Source organism: Vigna angularis, chromosome 5 (assembly GCF_016808095.1).
Source record: "Vigna angularis cultivar LongXiaoDou No.4 chromosome 5, ASM1680809v1, whole genome shotgun sequence".
In the NCBI taxonomy this organism is placed as follows: Eukaryota; Viridiplantae; Streptophyta; class Magnoliopsida; order Fabales; family Fabaceae; genus Vigna; species Vigna angularis.
The window spans coordinates 3,539,944-3,554,717 of NC_068974.1; the positions used below are offsets into that span (position 1 = coordinate 3,539,944).

The 14,774-nt window shown below is 36.7% G+C and overlaps 2 protein-coding genes across 2 annotated transcripts; both read right to left on the reverse strand.

Annotated features, from left to right (window-relative positions):
* Window positions 1-1,867: 1,867 nt before the first annotated feature.
* On the reverse strand, window positions 1,868-7,332 carry LOC108326665 (putative disease resistance RPP13-like protein 1). Its single transcript, XM_017560274.2, has 2 exons — window positions 3,568-7,332; window positions 1,868-2,114 (listed from the first exon to the last, which is right to left on the reverse strand). Exon 1 carries the CDS (start codon window positions 7,081-7,083, stop codon window positions 3,580-3,582), a length of 3,504 nt encoding a protein of 1,167 aa, XP_017415763.1. The 5' UTR covers window positions 7,084-7,332; the 3' UTR covers window positions 1,868-2,114; window positions 3,568-3,579.
* Window positions 7,333-13,975: 6,643 nt separating this feature from the next.
* Window positions 13,976-14,640, reverse strand: LOC128196597 (uncharacterized). Its single transcript, XM_052878073.1, has 2 exons — window positions 14,178-14,640; window positions 13,976-14,043 (listed from the first exon to the last, which is right to left on the reverse strand). Exons 1-2 carry the CDS (start codon window positions 14,638-14,640, stop codon window positions 13,976-13,978), a joined length of 531 nt encoding a protein of 176 aa, XP_052734033.1.
* Between the last annotated feature and the right edge of the window lie 134 nt (window positions 14,641-14,774).

Here is a 14,774-nt window from a genome sequence, read left to right on the forward strand (position 1 = left end):
ATCTTTAAATCCTCCAAGATTTTATCTCCTATTTCCATTTAACTAATTTTTAAAATAACTACTAAATCTTCTAAAAGATTTACATAATATCATTTTATTAAATATCTGGATTATTTAATTTATATTTTTTTCCTTTCTACACTCCTTCATTAATGCACCAACTAAATAAAGATAAAAGTAAAAAATAACATAACAATTATATATATTATAAGAAAAATATATACACAAAAATACTAATTTTTAAACAAAAATTCAAAGTCTCAAAAACTACTTTGTTTTTAAAATTCATATTTTCCTGATCTTACAATAAATTTTAAAAAAAAATATTTTAGATATTTTTTTTCTGTTTTCTTTTTTTAAATTATTATTTTGGGAGGGGGCGGAAACTGAATGAAGAAAAAATATTTTTGTTTTGTTTTAAAAATGCATTTTATTTTTTAGTATTCATTTCGTAACTACCCAAATAGTAGTTTCTCCTTTCCACATCTTACATTTTTTAAATTTATCTCTTATGACATTCCTTATCTATTGTTTCATTCACATTATCTCTTTTCCTTATGCAACTTTCTTCAAGTCCGTCCAAAAGATGTTCATCAATCTTTTTCTTTCTTTTTTTTCACACAATGGACTCCTGACACCTTAACTTGACCTCTCTATTCTGTCTTTGTTTTTTCTGAAATCAAAGTCTTTTACTCACTCACGTTTTTGGCCCATTAGTGACACTGTCAAATTGTGTAATTTCTAATTTCAACAAGATAAATATTGAAACTTGGATTTATTCTTCATAGCAATATACAACAATTGAAATGGCTTGAGAGGAATGATTTCTTATAAATAGAGTTAGAAAATGAGTTTACTCAACATACTTGTTTTGTCATAGGGATCAATTCAATTTGACTTATGGTGTAATTATTGTATAATGGGTTACAAACTTTGCAATTAGTTGAACTCACTTTGAACTTGATAATATCATCCAATAATCCATACCTATTGGATCATCTTGAGCAAATGGTTTAAGGAATTCCGTTTAATCTTTTCGGAGTTGATTCTTTTCGAATGTTATGTTAGTATTTCTTTATATTTTTTTAATATGGTTGAATTTCCAATATCTTGTTTTTTAATAATATATAAATTTTATAATCATGTTTTAAATTTTATTTAATTGTTTAATTTTTTTAGTGAATATAAAGTTTTTATCAATAATTTAGTAGTTACTAAATAAAAAGCATTCACCCATAAATACAGATCTACACGAACTTTATCTATAGATTAAATCCGTAAATAATTATTTGTTGATATATTCTGTAAGTAACTACTTGCTAATATAGGTAATTAGATTTGATGGTAAACTTCTGGAAATCACTCAAGTCTTCTAAGCATAGGTATTTGAGAGATGGAAACATTATACGCATATTTTTAAACATCAACTTTTTGTTTTTTTGCCTTTTGTGTTTAGGTGACATTTACTAAAATGTTTCTTATAGCCAGAACATTACTTAGGACGCAAATTTTTAAAACTTTTTTAGGTGTGACAAATATTGTTTCGTTAATTTATTTATAGTCATTACGATAAAAATGAAAAGTAATTTTTTTTGCATAAGTTTTCTTTCCATTTTTTTTGAATTACTTATGATCAAATTCGTGAGGAACACTGACCCAATTCTACAGTCTCGGTTTTCCTAAACCGATGCCAAATTCTCTCCCTTTATGCCTCGGTTCACACTCGATTTTAATCTATGATTATTATTTTATGGATATTTTAAACTTCTTTTATTTGTAATCTACATTTATAATTTCTTAATTTAATGGAATATATTTTTTATAGTAAAAAATAAATAAAATATTTAAAATTTAAAGTACATAAAAATTAACTAAAATTAATTTTATTAATAATTTAAAATAAAATACATTTGTTAATAATTACAATTAAATATAAAAATAATTACATAATATTGTTTAAGAAATATTGTAAGATTGATTAAAAGTTCTAACATGATAAAAAACTTCAGACTGTAATTGAAAACAACAAGATCTCTAACCACTTCATCATCTTCTTGGTGAACAACGTTGTTGTACTGTTCAATAACCTCATTCTACTGCTTAATCACGTCCTCCTGAACATCAAGACCAACAAAACAACAATATTAAGTAGTGATTAAAGAGATTAAAGAGATTAAATACATAAACTCTAAAGTAGATTAAAGAGATTTAACAACAACAACTATTTAATCTCTTTATGGACTCATTCTACTTAATCTCTTTAACAAATACATAAAACAACAACACATAAACCCTAAAACATAACAAATAACTAAACTCTAAACCATAAATCATAAACTCTAACCAAGAATACACAAAAATCAATAAAATTAAAAAAATAACAACACCATAAGTCATTAACAAAGATTAAAACCAATTGACATGACAAATAACTAAATTTAAAGAGGTTAAAGAGAATAAATGCACAAAACAACAACTCATAAATTTTAAACTCTAAATCATAAATAAGTATAAACTAAAATCAATAAAATTAACAAAACCATAAACCATTAAAAATAAATTTAAACTAATTTTTAAAAAATTAAAATTATATATATATATATATATATATATATATATATATATATATATATATATATATATATATATATATCTTACACTTTAAATTCTAAATAACAATATATAAAATAAATAAAATTAAAAAAATAACAAATCATAATCTATTAAAAATAAATAAAAAATAAAATACAAAAGTAAATAAAATAAGAATTAAAAAATTCTAAAAAAATATTAAAAAGTCTAAACTCTAAAGAAGAACAGACACCATAAATAAAAGTCCTTAAAAATAAATCAAAATAAAATTAAAAAAAATTAATATAACAATTAAAATAAAAAAATATAAATATATATATATATATATATATATATATATATATATATATATATAAGATTTCGGAATTCAGTATTTAATTAGATTTTAAAAATTAATGTATTTAACTGAATTTTAAATTTGATAAAAATTTTAATCAGATTTTGAAATTCTATAATTTCTTTGTGGATTTCGAAATCTGTTGTGTGATGAAAAGAGAGATGTGTTTCGAAATCTGGTGTGACAAAAAGAGGGATATGTGTTGATATTGCAGTGTAGGTAGGGGGTGAGAGGAAAGAATCCTGATATTTTAACAACAAATTTTAACAATTTTTTGATAATGGGCCACATGTCATTGTTTTATTGGTCTGTTTGAATTTGTTTTTAGAAAAATATTTGAAACCAACCCATCATAAGCCACCACGTCAGTGTTGTCAAAAAATTATTAAAAAAGAGTTGTTAAAAAAGACATTTTGAAAAGAAAATAAGACTTGTTTGTACGGTGTTAGGATTCAGAGAGAGTGAGTCAGAAAAAGTGAATAAATGGGATAAATATAAGAAAAGAGAATAGAATTTACCATAGAAAGAAAAAATTTAAAGTGATTACGGGTGCCTGTATTCACATGATAAATTAAAAAAATTTATTTTTAAATTTATTTTTATTTATTTTCAAATTCACTTAACGAAAAAATATTTACCTTCAAATTCTCCTATCTCGGGAACATTTCCATGATACGGGCTTCCGACAATGAACATAAAACTTTAGAATGATCTGAAATTGATATAGGAAGACCCTCCTCTGGTAAGGGTTGAAGCTTGGGGCAGTTCCAAAGGGTTAGACTTTTAAGAGATGAGAGTTGATTGAGAACCCTGTAGTCCAGTTTTTGTAGATTTGGAAAATTACGGATGACTAGTTTAGTAAGAGAGAGTGGAAGCAAACCTTCATCAGGAAAACATTCGGCATCCAGATAATCAATATGTAACGTTTTCAAAGACGGATTGTCTCCGAAAGCTCCTTTCAGTGAGCCAACAAGTCTAGAGCATTTCCTGAGTGTCATCTCTTCTAGATTTGATGCTAAACCTCCCTTATTGAAAGGCTTAAGTATTGGACAATCCTCAATGTATAAACTCTTGAGCATATCCCTGTTTTCAGGCAATGATTCAATTTTAGGGCACCGACTGATATCCAGACACTCCAGTGCGTGATTTTGAGAAATCATCTGTAAACTATTTAACCGCCAGAGAACAAGCGTCTTTAGTGTCGGGAAGAAATGTAGTGGAAAGGTCCACAGACCAATATTTGGAGGAGGACTAAAACTGGATCCATAAATCTCCAAGCGTTGAATAGAATTGTCAGGTATGTTTTTCTGAACCATATCCAAGAATGATGCTTCCATGATGTACCCAGTCAATTCGAGGCTTTTCACTGTAGCCCAATCAAACAACACCTTTGCACTTTCTTTCAGTTTTATATCTAGAGCCCTGGGAGCGACAGCCTCAAGTTTTTCGCAGTCTCTAATGATTAGTTTTTCCAAACGAACAAGTAGCTCTGGCAGCTGTCCTTGCAGCTTGGGACAACCCTTTATGCATAGCTTTTGTAGACGTGGAAAAGCACCTGTCACAACTTTACATTCCCATTTTTCCCATTCTTTCATATCGAAGAAATATAATTTCTCAAGGGATTTAAAGGAAGAAGAATTGTTCCCATAAAAATCAGCATCAATACTCACTATCCCATGAAGTTTTTCAATTCTCAAGTCCTTAAGAGATGGCAAAAGTCCAAGGGGAGGTAAACGTTCGCAGTATTCACAGTCCTTCAACACTAAGGACACCAGATTTGGTAATGAATTATCAAATAACCAATTTGGAAATTGTTTACCCATATAGCTACTTATTGACAACTTCTTCAAGTGTTTTGAGGGTTGTAGATTCTCAATTACATCCTTATCTTTTGTTGAATCATCAGAGGAACTGTCACTTGAATCAACAGAGGAGCTGAAACTCCAATTCCAATTGAACTCTAACTCCACAAGGTGTGGTTTGTTCTTCAGGTATGCTTCTGATGCATGAGAGGGATCCTCAATATTTTGCAGCCCACTAATGGATAAACTTCCGTGAAGATTGATTTGTCCCAATTGTTGAATACTGAGTTCCTTATGTATGTCAACACAAAACGAATTCATCAATACTTGGAGATTCTTCAGCTCTCCCAAAATATGCACATTTTTCACTTCAGTATTTAATAGTTCTAGGAAACACAATTTGTCGAGTTGAAGAAAACATGAAGGAAGCTCCTTTAATCTTTCACAACGGTTTAGCTTCAGTGTTTGCAACTTGTAGAGTAAACCTATAGAGTCGGGTAGTTCTTCTATTGCAGTATTAGAGAGATCTAATGAACGAAGATGCTTAAGATTTCCAATAGATTTAGGCACCTCTGTAAACATAAGGTCCTTCAGTGATAAGACGCGTATGTACTTGAATTTTGAAAACAAGTCATCTATCGACGTATTGCACCGCCAAAAGGACCTAGGAGGAGGATACCTTCTCCACCTTTTTTGTACAAATGTATGCAACTTTCGATAGTCAATCAAATTTCCAAACCCATCAAAAATTCGAATAAGATCGGTTGCAAATGAAAAATGACGAGTTCTTTTGTGTATTCCTTGGGGTTCATCGACTCCTAACCTGATGCAAATGTCTTGACAAAGGTATTTTGCTAAATCAATAAAAAGGTCATGCATGATAAAAGCATTTTCCTCTTCCTTGTTTGATTGTTGAAAGAAAGACCATGATAATAGATCGTTGAAATACTGTTCACCAACTTCTTTAGGACTCTTCGTCGTAGGGCTTTCCAGAAAATTTTCAGCCATCCACAGTTGAATTATACACTGCTTGTCAAACACACAACCCTTGGGAAATAAGGCACAAGAAGCAAAACATTTCTTTAGATGAGAAGGAAGGTGGAGATAACTCAGTTTTAAAGCAGGGAGTATGTCACTTTCATTTTCTGAAAAATCCCACATCTCACTTTTCATAATGCTTTCCCATTCGCCAAGGGATGCCTTATTGTATAATAGACTTCCCATTGTTTTCAAGGCTAAAGGAAGCCCATTACATTTCTCAACTATCTTCTTACCAATCTCCACGAAATCTGGATCTAGTTGAGAATTGAATGCATGTTTTGCGAATAAGTCCCAACAATAATCTTTTCTTAGTACTTGTAGGAGGTGCTTTTCTGATCGCATGGTAACAACAACCTTCTCACTTCGTGTAGTGACAAGAAGCCTACTTCCTGGGGCCCCAAACTCAAGAGCTTTCTGCACTTGTTCCCATTTGGATTTGTTTTCGTTCCAATTGTCATCCAAAACAAGAAGAAATTTCTTCCCCGTCAATTTTTCTTTCAATTTTTTGTGAACTCCCTCAAGATTTGTACTATCAACAGGTGATGTTGAAACACCCTCAAGAATTGCTTTTGATACATTGAGAACATCAAATTCTTGTGGGACACTTACCCAAGCTTTGATATGAAATTTACCTTCAATCCTTGGGTCATTGAATACATGTTGGGCAAGTGAGGTTTTACCCAATCCACCCATACCCACAATAGAAAGTATAGATAGGTTGATGTCAGTGTCGGATGTAAGTTCAGAAGTGAGCCAGTTAAAGATAGATTCTTTGTCATCATCTCTGCCATAGATAACACTTTCATTTGGCAAAGATGTATATGTTAATTTACTACCCGATCTTGATCCAACCCCAACACCAGCACTCTTTTCCAAACCTAGAATATAGCTTTCGTTTGCAAGATCTTCTAGGTCCTCAATGACTTGTTCCATCTTGGATTCAATTTCTATTTCAAAGAAACTGACAAAAGAAGAATTCAGGGAATTCCACACCTTGTTAGTAGCACTCTGAGACTCAGCTTCCGCCTGGCTTTTGGAGAGTTCATAATCTATCTCATCCAAGAGATCCTCTGCATCAAACACAGCATCTTTGGCTCTGAGAAGCCAGTCTCTGACGCGTGGATCTTTGAACTGCTTTTGTTCTGCATCAAGAGCCACAACATCAATGGCAAGGAGCTTCATCTTCAAGTTGTTGAGTTGCTTCTTGTGTTTTCTTTGACGAAATATGTGGACAAGACGGGCAGCCAAAGTGTCGATAGTTCTCTGAACGAAAGTAGAAACAAGAACACCGATAACCATTTCTGATGCCATGGTAAGAACAGAAAAGGAAGTGGATGAATGAAAGTGAGTATTTTCAAGTGAAGCTTATGCCTTTGATTGGGTACAGTGCAATGGAAATAAAAGTGATAAGCTATTTTTTGAATGATGGCCTTGAGGTGAACATATTTTCCTTGATGGTTCGTCGTCAACTTGAGTCTTCCGACAGCCCTCTGTTATTGATAAACTGTACTCAACTAGCTTGAAGGAACGAGTGGTTATGATATAGTCAATGTTCAAATTTTCTTATATTTGCCTACACTTGTCAATTATTACGTACCATCCTCCACGTCTTCGCGGGTGAATTGGGTAGAAAGAAGAGAATATTGATAATACAGAGAATATTGATATAATAATAAAAAGAATGCTAAGAAGTGAGTTATAAAAGATATAATAGAGATAATAGTTGTAAATTAAATGAAAAATAACAAGCCAATGATATATGTAAAGACAAGGGATGATCAGATTGAAAAAATAAAAGAAAGAAAGAAGAAAAAGTTATATATGAAACAGTAAGAATAATAATAATAAATTAAAAATGAGACGAATGCATTGTGTGACTTTTTTCATCAAGCAAACATAAACTACTTAAATACATTCTATAATTCAGCAAATGTTAACTTCATTTATTGTTAATTTCTAGAAAAAAAAGTACTTTTCCAAGCCTGCCGAATTTTGACAATTGTTTCCTGAGTAGTTTATGTTATCGAATAATTGAAGCTATGGAATTTATTTAGACATAACTATCTGTAAGCACTTTAGAAGAAAATAATAAAAATAAATCATCACTACAGCCATGATTTTACAGTTCATTTTATTTTCCGTGAGTGGATGAATGAAACTGAGTATTTTGAAGTGAAGCTAACGTCTTTGATTCGTTACAGTGCAATGGAAATAATAGTTATAAGCTAACTTTTTGAATTATGACCTTTAGTTTTTCTTTGGTGATCGTTTTTTCCTTGATGGTTCGTCGTCAACAACCAACAATAAGTGTTGTGTTCCACAGCTGTCATTCACAAACTGAACTACAAAACTCTTGTATTACTAATTTCTAAGTACTTTCCCAATGCATGATTTTAACAATTGTTTCTTCAATGGTTGTTCATCCTTCAATAACTGCAACTATAAGCACTCTTAAAAAAAGAGAAAAAAAATTTCAAGTTAAATTTAGTTTATGAATTAATTAAATTGTATTTTTTTTATATTACATCTTTAAGTTCTTATTTTTAACTTATACTGTAACATCCCAAAATTATACAGTCATCAACCATATACTTAGAATAATTACACGTATTAATAACCCAAAACAGTTTTAAAAGAAAAAATGGAAAACAGATTAAACAAATGGCCGAACGGCCTTTCATATAATAGAATTAACGAGCGTTTACAAAAAAAAAAAAAAAAACAAGGACGAACGGTGTACAAAATAATGACCGCACGTCCAACAATTTACAATCAAAAGAGCGCTCGCTCACAACCGCTCGCTACTCTAAATACACTAACTAGAACCGAACGTTCACTGTTCGGCCTTCACTTCAGCTTCGACGAGGTTGGCGTCCTCCAAATTTTCTTCTTCCAGCGTTTCTTCAAGTAACGCCTCACCATCTGCTCACATCCACACGGATGATCATTGCATTCGACAAGACGGGTATACATAGACGGGACAACACAATGGAAAACGCAAGGGTAAGCTCATTGAATTTAATTCAAGTCAAACATACAGTTCACACATATCAAACATATCAATTTATTCATAACGCATACATTCAAATCATACATTAATTCAACAAAATTCCTGATACTAGACTGACTGTCCGGACTGTATGAAACCTGTGTAGCTAAGGCGTCCATGCACTCAGGTGGGGTAACTGGAATGCTCATCAGTATCCACCTGAGGTTAGTCTTTTTGCCAAGTTACAGTTATGGTCTAGACCTCCTGCCATTCCCACGCATGACCTACTCCTCTCTACTTGAGAACGAGCACTCACGGAATATCAGGATGGATCACCATCTAAGCTTACCACGTTCATACAACAAATATCAATATCCAGTCAAGAGTCGTTCCACCCTGGAACGCTCGTTCAAATTCCAAAATCATAATATCAATTCATATATGGTTCGCACATTTTATACTTCCCTCAACATCACATTTTCATTCTTAATTACACTTCCATAAAAAGACGAACGTTAATTCACTGTTTTGGACGAACGCTATTTGAGATCAGAACGAACGCTATTTAAAGATCAACGCTCGACAAGGCCGAACGCTATTAAAGACTAACGCTCGACAGAGGCCGAACGCTATTAAGGATGTACGCTCGACAAGGGTCGAACACTATCAAATACGAACGCTCGACAAAAGAACGAGCGCTATCACGAACGAACGCTCGACATAAGGTCGAACGCTACCAAAGACGAACGCTCGACATAAGGACGAGCGATACTAATCGTTTGCCTTTTTGAACGAGCGTTCGGTCTAAGACCGAACGCCACTTAGGACGTACGTTTTTAGGTCAAGGCTCTTAGCTGAATTCAAAATCATAGAAATTGGAATTTATATAAGATGAGATATTTAAAGTTTATGTTTTAATAATTTGACTAAAAGTTCAAAGGGATATTATCAGACTTCTCAATTCTCACACAACACTCGTGATGTTTACGTCTGGCCGAAAGCACAACGTAAAACTATATAAGAGGGCGTTCGTTCTCAAAGGAAGTCCTTTCCAAATGAAAGGGTCCGACTAATACAAGAATTTACTGATAATACCGAACGGTCAATGACCGTATCGATACGAACGTTCAATTTCATGCACTTTTCATATAAATCTTCTTTTACAGTAACTCATTTTCCAGTATAACTTTCATGCATTTAATCAATCTTAACATAGTATTTTTCCATGCTTCTCATGCTTTTAATCAACATCATATACTAACATTCAAACAACAAAATCATCCACATACAACGTAACAGAACATTCATACACTCAGCATATAATTTCCAGTACATACATGCATCGTTTTCTCATATCATCTCAGAATCATATTCATAAACTCCAAAGTCCAATATCATAAATCATATTTCAAGCATTACATAACGCACATGCAGTACAGAAATTTCATGAATTAAACCAATAAGCTTCCCTTACCCGGATTAAGCAACGTGCGTTCGTTCTTCAGAGAGAGAGAAAACAGATTCCAGTATACTCTTCTACCCTTAACGTTCAAAACCCCAAAACTCTTCCAACTAAAATTACAGAAAACCAATACTGGTTCAGAGGAGGTGCATGCAGATTAAAACGAAGCTTGCATGTTGAAAAATGAAGAGTGGTTGAGGACGTGAAACTTACCCGTTTCAGAATCCAAAACCAATCGGTTTGATGGAAAGCTCACGGTGCAGGGACGCTTCTCACGGTGCTGAAACGTGAACGGAGCAAAGGAGGGTGAGTTGCAGAAGAGAGAAGAAGAAAGGTCTCTAGAGAGAAGGTAGAGAGTTTGAGAGATCAGAGAGTTGGAGGAAGAAGATGAAGTGCACAGAGAAAGGGAAAGAGTTTTCCAGAAATCATTTCTTTCCTCACGCAGGACGATCGTCCAACCGCCTGCTGCCACTTGGATTCCATTAACGCTTTGGAACGTTCCAAAGTGACACTTGTCAGCATGCATGCATTGTGAACGTGAGTGCGTTTTAAATGAAGGGCGTGCGTGTCAAATGGAGGTGTACGCGTGGCAAGGTGCATTTATGGAAGTAGAGAGGTGAATAAGCAGGTTAATTAATGGGGCGTGACAATCCCCCTATCTACAAAAATTTTCGTCCTCGAAAATTGAAGACTTACCAGGGAATAGATGAGGGTATAGGTCCTTCATGGCATCTTCAACTTCCCACGTAGAGTCACCAGTTTTGTCGTCCCACACCACTTTCACCAAACGAACGTCCTTCCCTTTATACAACTTAGAGCGTTCGTCTTCAATGCGAATTGGTTTCATCTCCAGCGTTCGGTCTTGTCGAAGACGAACGTCCTCCAGTTCCAATATGTGCGAGGGATCAGCTACGTACTTCCGGAGTTGAGACACGTGAAACACTGGATGAAGGTTGGACAATTGTGGAGGTAGGGCTAGTTCGTATGCAACAGGTCCAATCTTCCTTGTGATCTGATACGGTCCCACGAATTTAGGAGACAACTTCTTTGATCTCAACGCTCTTCCTACTCCAGTAGTTGGATTCATCCTGAGAAAAACATGGTCGCCAGCTTTGAACTCTAGTGGTCGTCTCCTCTTATCTGCGTATGACTTCTGCCTGCTTCTGGACGTTCTCAATCTCTCTTGTATCAATTTCACCTTATCCGTTGTTTGTTGAACGAGCTCTGGTCCAGTCAATATGTGTTCTCCCTCTTGAAACCAACAAAGTGGCGTGCGACATTTGCGTCCGTATAGTGCTTCAAAAGGAGCCATCCCAATGCTGGACTGGAAGCTGTTGTTGTAGGTGAACTCTATTAACGGCAGTACATCATCCCAAACGCCCATGTGATCGAGTACGCACGTCCTCAACAAGTCCTCGAGCGTCTGGATTGTTCTCTCGGATTGACCGTCCGTCTGAGGATGGTACGCTGAACTCATTTGGAGTTTGCTGCCCAGCTCGCTTTGCAACGATTGCCAAAACCGAGAGGTGAATCTTGTGTCTCGGTCAGAGATGATGCTGGACGGCACTCCATGTAGACGAACGATCTCTTTGATGTAGAGCTTGGCCAAGTTAGTCATGGACATCTTCAAGTTGACAGCTAGGAAGTGAGCACTCTTGGTTAGACGATCCACTATTACCCAAATAGAATCGTGATTCTTGACCGTGCGAGGCAAGTGAGTCACGAAGTCCATTGAAATGCTGTCCCACTTCCATTCGGGAATCTCCAAAGGTTGTAGTAAACCACCCGGTCTTTGGAATTCAGCCTTAGCGCGTTGACAGGTTAGGCATGATGCCACAAAACGTGCAACGTCATGCTTCATCCCTGGCCACCAGAACGACTTCCTGAGATCTTGATACATCTTAGTCATGCCTGGATGCATGCTAAGACGGCTGTGATGACCTTCTTCTAAAATAATTCTCTTCAGCTCGCCATCATTCGGAACGCACGTACGACCCATGTAACGTAACATGTCGTCCGTTCCAGCGTTAAAATGCTTGGCTTGATCCGTACCGAGCGCACTAAAAATCTTCACCAATTCCTCGTCCTCTCGCTGTTTCCTCCAGATTCGGTCGAACACATCACTTGATATCCTCAAGGTGCAGCATTTAATACTGTTCGGCTCCAACTCGAACTGCAACCTCAGGTCTCGGAAACTCTCCACCAAACTTAGCTCTTTAACCATCATTGCCGAGATATGAACCGCCTTCCTACTTAGAGCATCCGCTACAACGTTCGCTTTACCAGGGTGATAAAGCAACTCGAACTCATAATCTTTTAAGAACTCAAGCCACCTCCGCTGTCTCATATTCAACTCCTTTTGGTCAAAGAGGTACTTGAGACTCTTATGATCACTAAAGACTTGGAAGACGGATCCATACAAGTAGTGTCTCCAAATCTTTAGAGCAAAGACGACCGCTGCTAGCTCTAGGTTGTGCGTTGGATAATTCTTCTCATGTATCTTCAACTGCCGTGATGCGTACGCCACTGCTCGTTTCTCTTGCATAAGAACGCACCCCAAACCTTGGTGAGATGCGTCACAGTACACTTCGAAAGGTTTGGCAGTGTCCGGAATTACTAGCACTGGAGCGCTCGTCAACTTCTGCTTCAGCTCTTGAAAACTAGATTCACACCGATCGGTCCAAGCGAACGGGTGATCCTTCCTGGTCAGCTGGGTCAACGGTGCTACTATCTTAGAAAATCCTTCTATAAAGCGCCTGTAGTAGCCCGCCAGTCCAACAAAACTCCTAACTTCAGTAACCGAGCGCGGACTCTCCCATTCCAAAACCGCTCGTACCTTAGCTGGATCAACTGAAATTCCACCCGCGGACACAACGTGACCCAAGAACTGCACTTCCTTCATCCAAAATTCACATTTAGATAACTTAGCGTACAGTTCCTTTTCTCTCAACACTCCAAGTACCACCCTTAAGTGTTCCTCATGCTCTTCACAACTCTTGGAGTAGATGAGAATATCATCAATAAACACCACCACGAACTTGTCCAAATACGGCCTGAAGATGCGGTTCATATAGTCCATGAAGACTGCTGGAGCGTTCGTCACACCGAACGGCATGACCACGTACTCGTAATGTCCATAACGCGAACGGAAGGCTGTCTTCTGGATGTCTCCTTCCTTGACCCGAATCTGGTGATAGCCTGACCTCAAGTCTATCTTAGAGAAAACGCTCGCTCCATGCAACTGGTCCAGTAGATCGTCAATGCGAGGCAGTGGATATTTATTCTTGATGGTCAGCTTATTCAATTGACGGTAATCAATACAAAGCCGAGAGCTGCCATCCTTCTTCTTCACCAATAACACGGGCGCTCCCCAAGGTGACACGCTTGGACGGATGAACCTCTTGTCCATCAACTCTTCTATTTGCTTTTTAAGCTCCACCAATTCAGCAGGTGCCATTCTATACGGTTGAAAGGATATAGGAGCTGCCGTAGTTACCAAGTCTATGGTAAATTCAACTTCACGAACGGGAGGCAATCCAGGCACCTCATCCGGAAAAACGTCCGAGAATTCGTCCACAACCGTTCGTCCTTCAGCGTACTTATTGAACGAACGTTCACAACTCTTGTCCGCCAATTCTCGGCCTTCATGCGTCATGATCAAGAAGCAACTGGCGCCTTCCATTATATCTTCTTTAATTTGAATGAGCGTCACTCCTAACTCTTCTTCACATTCCTCAGGAAAAATCAACTCCTTAGCCCCACAATCTATGAGGATGCGATTGGTATTCAGCCAATCCATTCCCAGAATCACTTCTAAGTCCTTGAGAGGCAAACATATTAAGTTTACCTTGTATCTACGCCCCTCTACTTCAACAGAACATCTAACGCACATGGTAGACGTCCTAACCTCTCCAGCCGCTGGGGTTGACACCACCAAGTCGAACTGCATCTCACTCTCGGTTAATCCCAACTTATCAACGCACGCCTTCGAGATGAAGGAGTGTGTTGCCCCAGAATCATACAACACACAGCAAGGAATTCCATGAACTAAGCAGGTACCAGTGACGAGCGTACCTGAGCTCGCTGCTTCTGCACCAGTGATCGCATACACTCGCCCTACAGCTTGGGCTCGTCCACCTCTTCCTTGCTGAGTCCTTCCAGCATTCGGCGGCCTCATCACTGCACGTCCGCCCATATTACACTCGTTCTCCAGGTGACCATTTCTTTTACAACGAGTGCAATATTTCCCTCCAACCAACTGAGAGCATGAAGATCTGAAATGGGGTCCTCCGCACTGAAAACATCTGACCGGCCCTTGTTGATTGGCTTGTCCAGTAACTACCATAGATTGTGAACCACTCGACTGGACTGGACGAGCGTATGGGGTCCTGTTCCTATACACATTGGGTCTCGACATAACTGGTCCTCTCGACGTCTGTTGTTTCTTCTGTTGTTCCGCCTCAGCCATATTTTTCTCTAACACTTTAGCCCTCTCAACCATGGCTGGAAACGACCGAATGCACAAACTGGAGATCAACACCTTAAGATCAC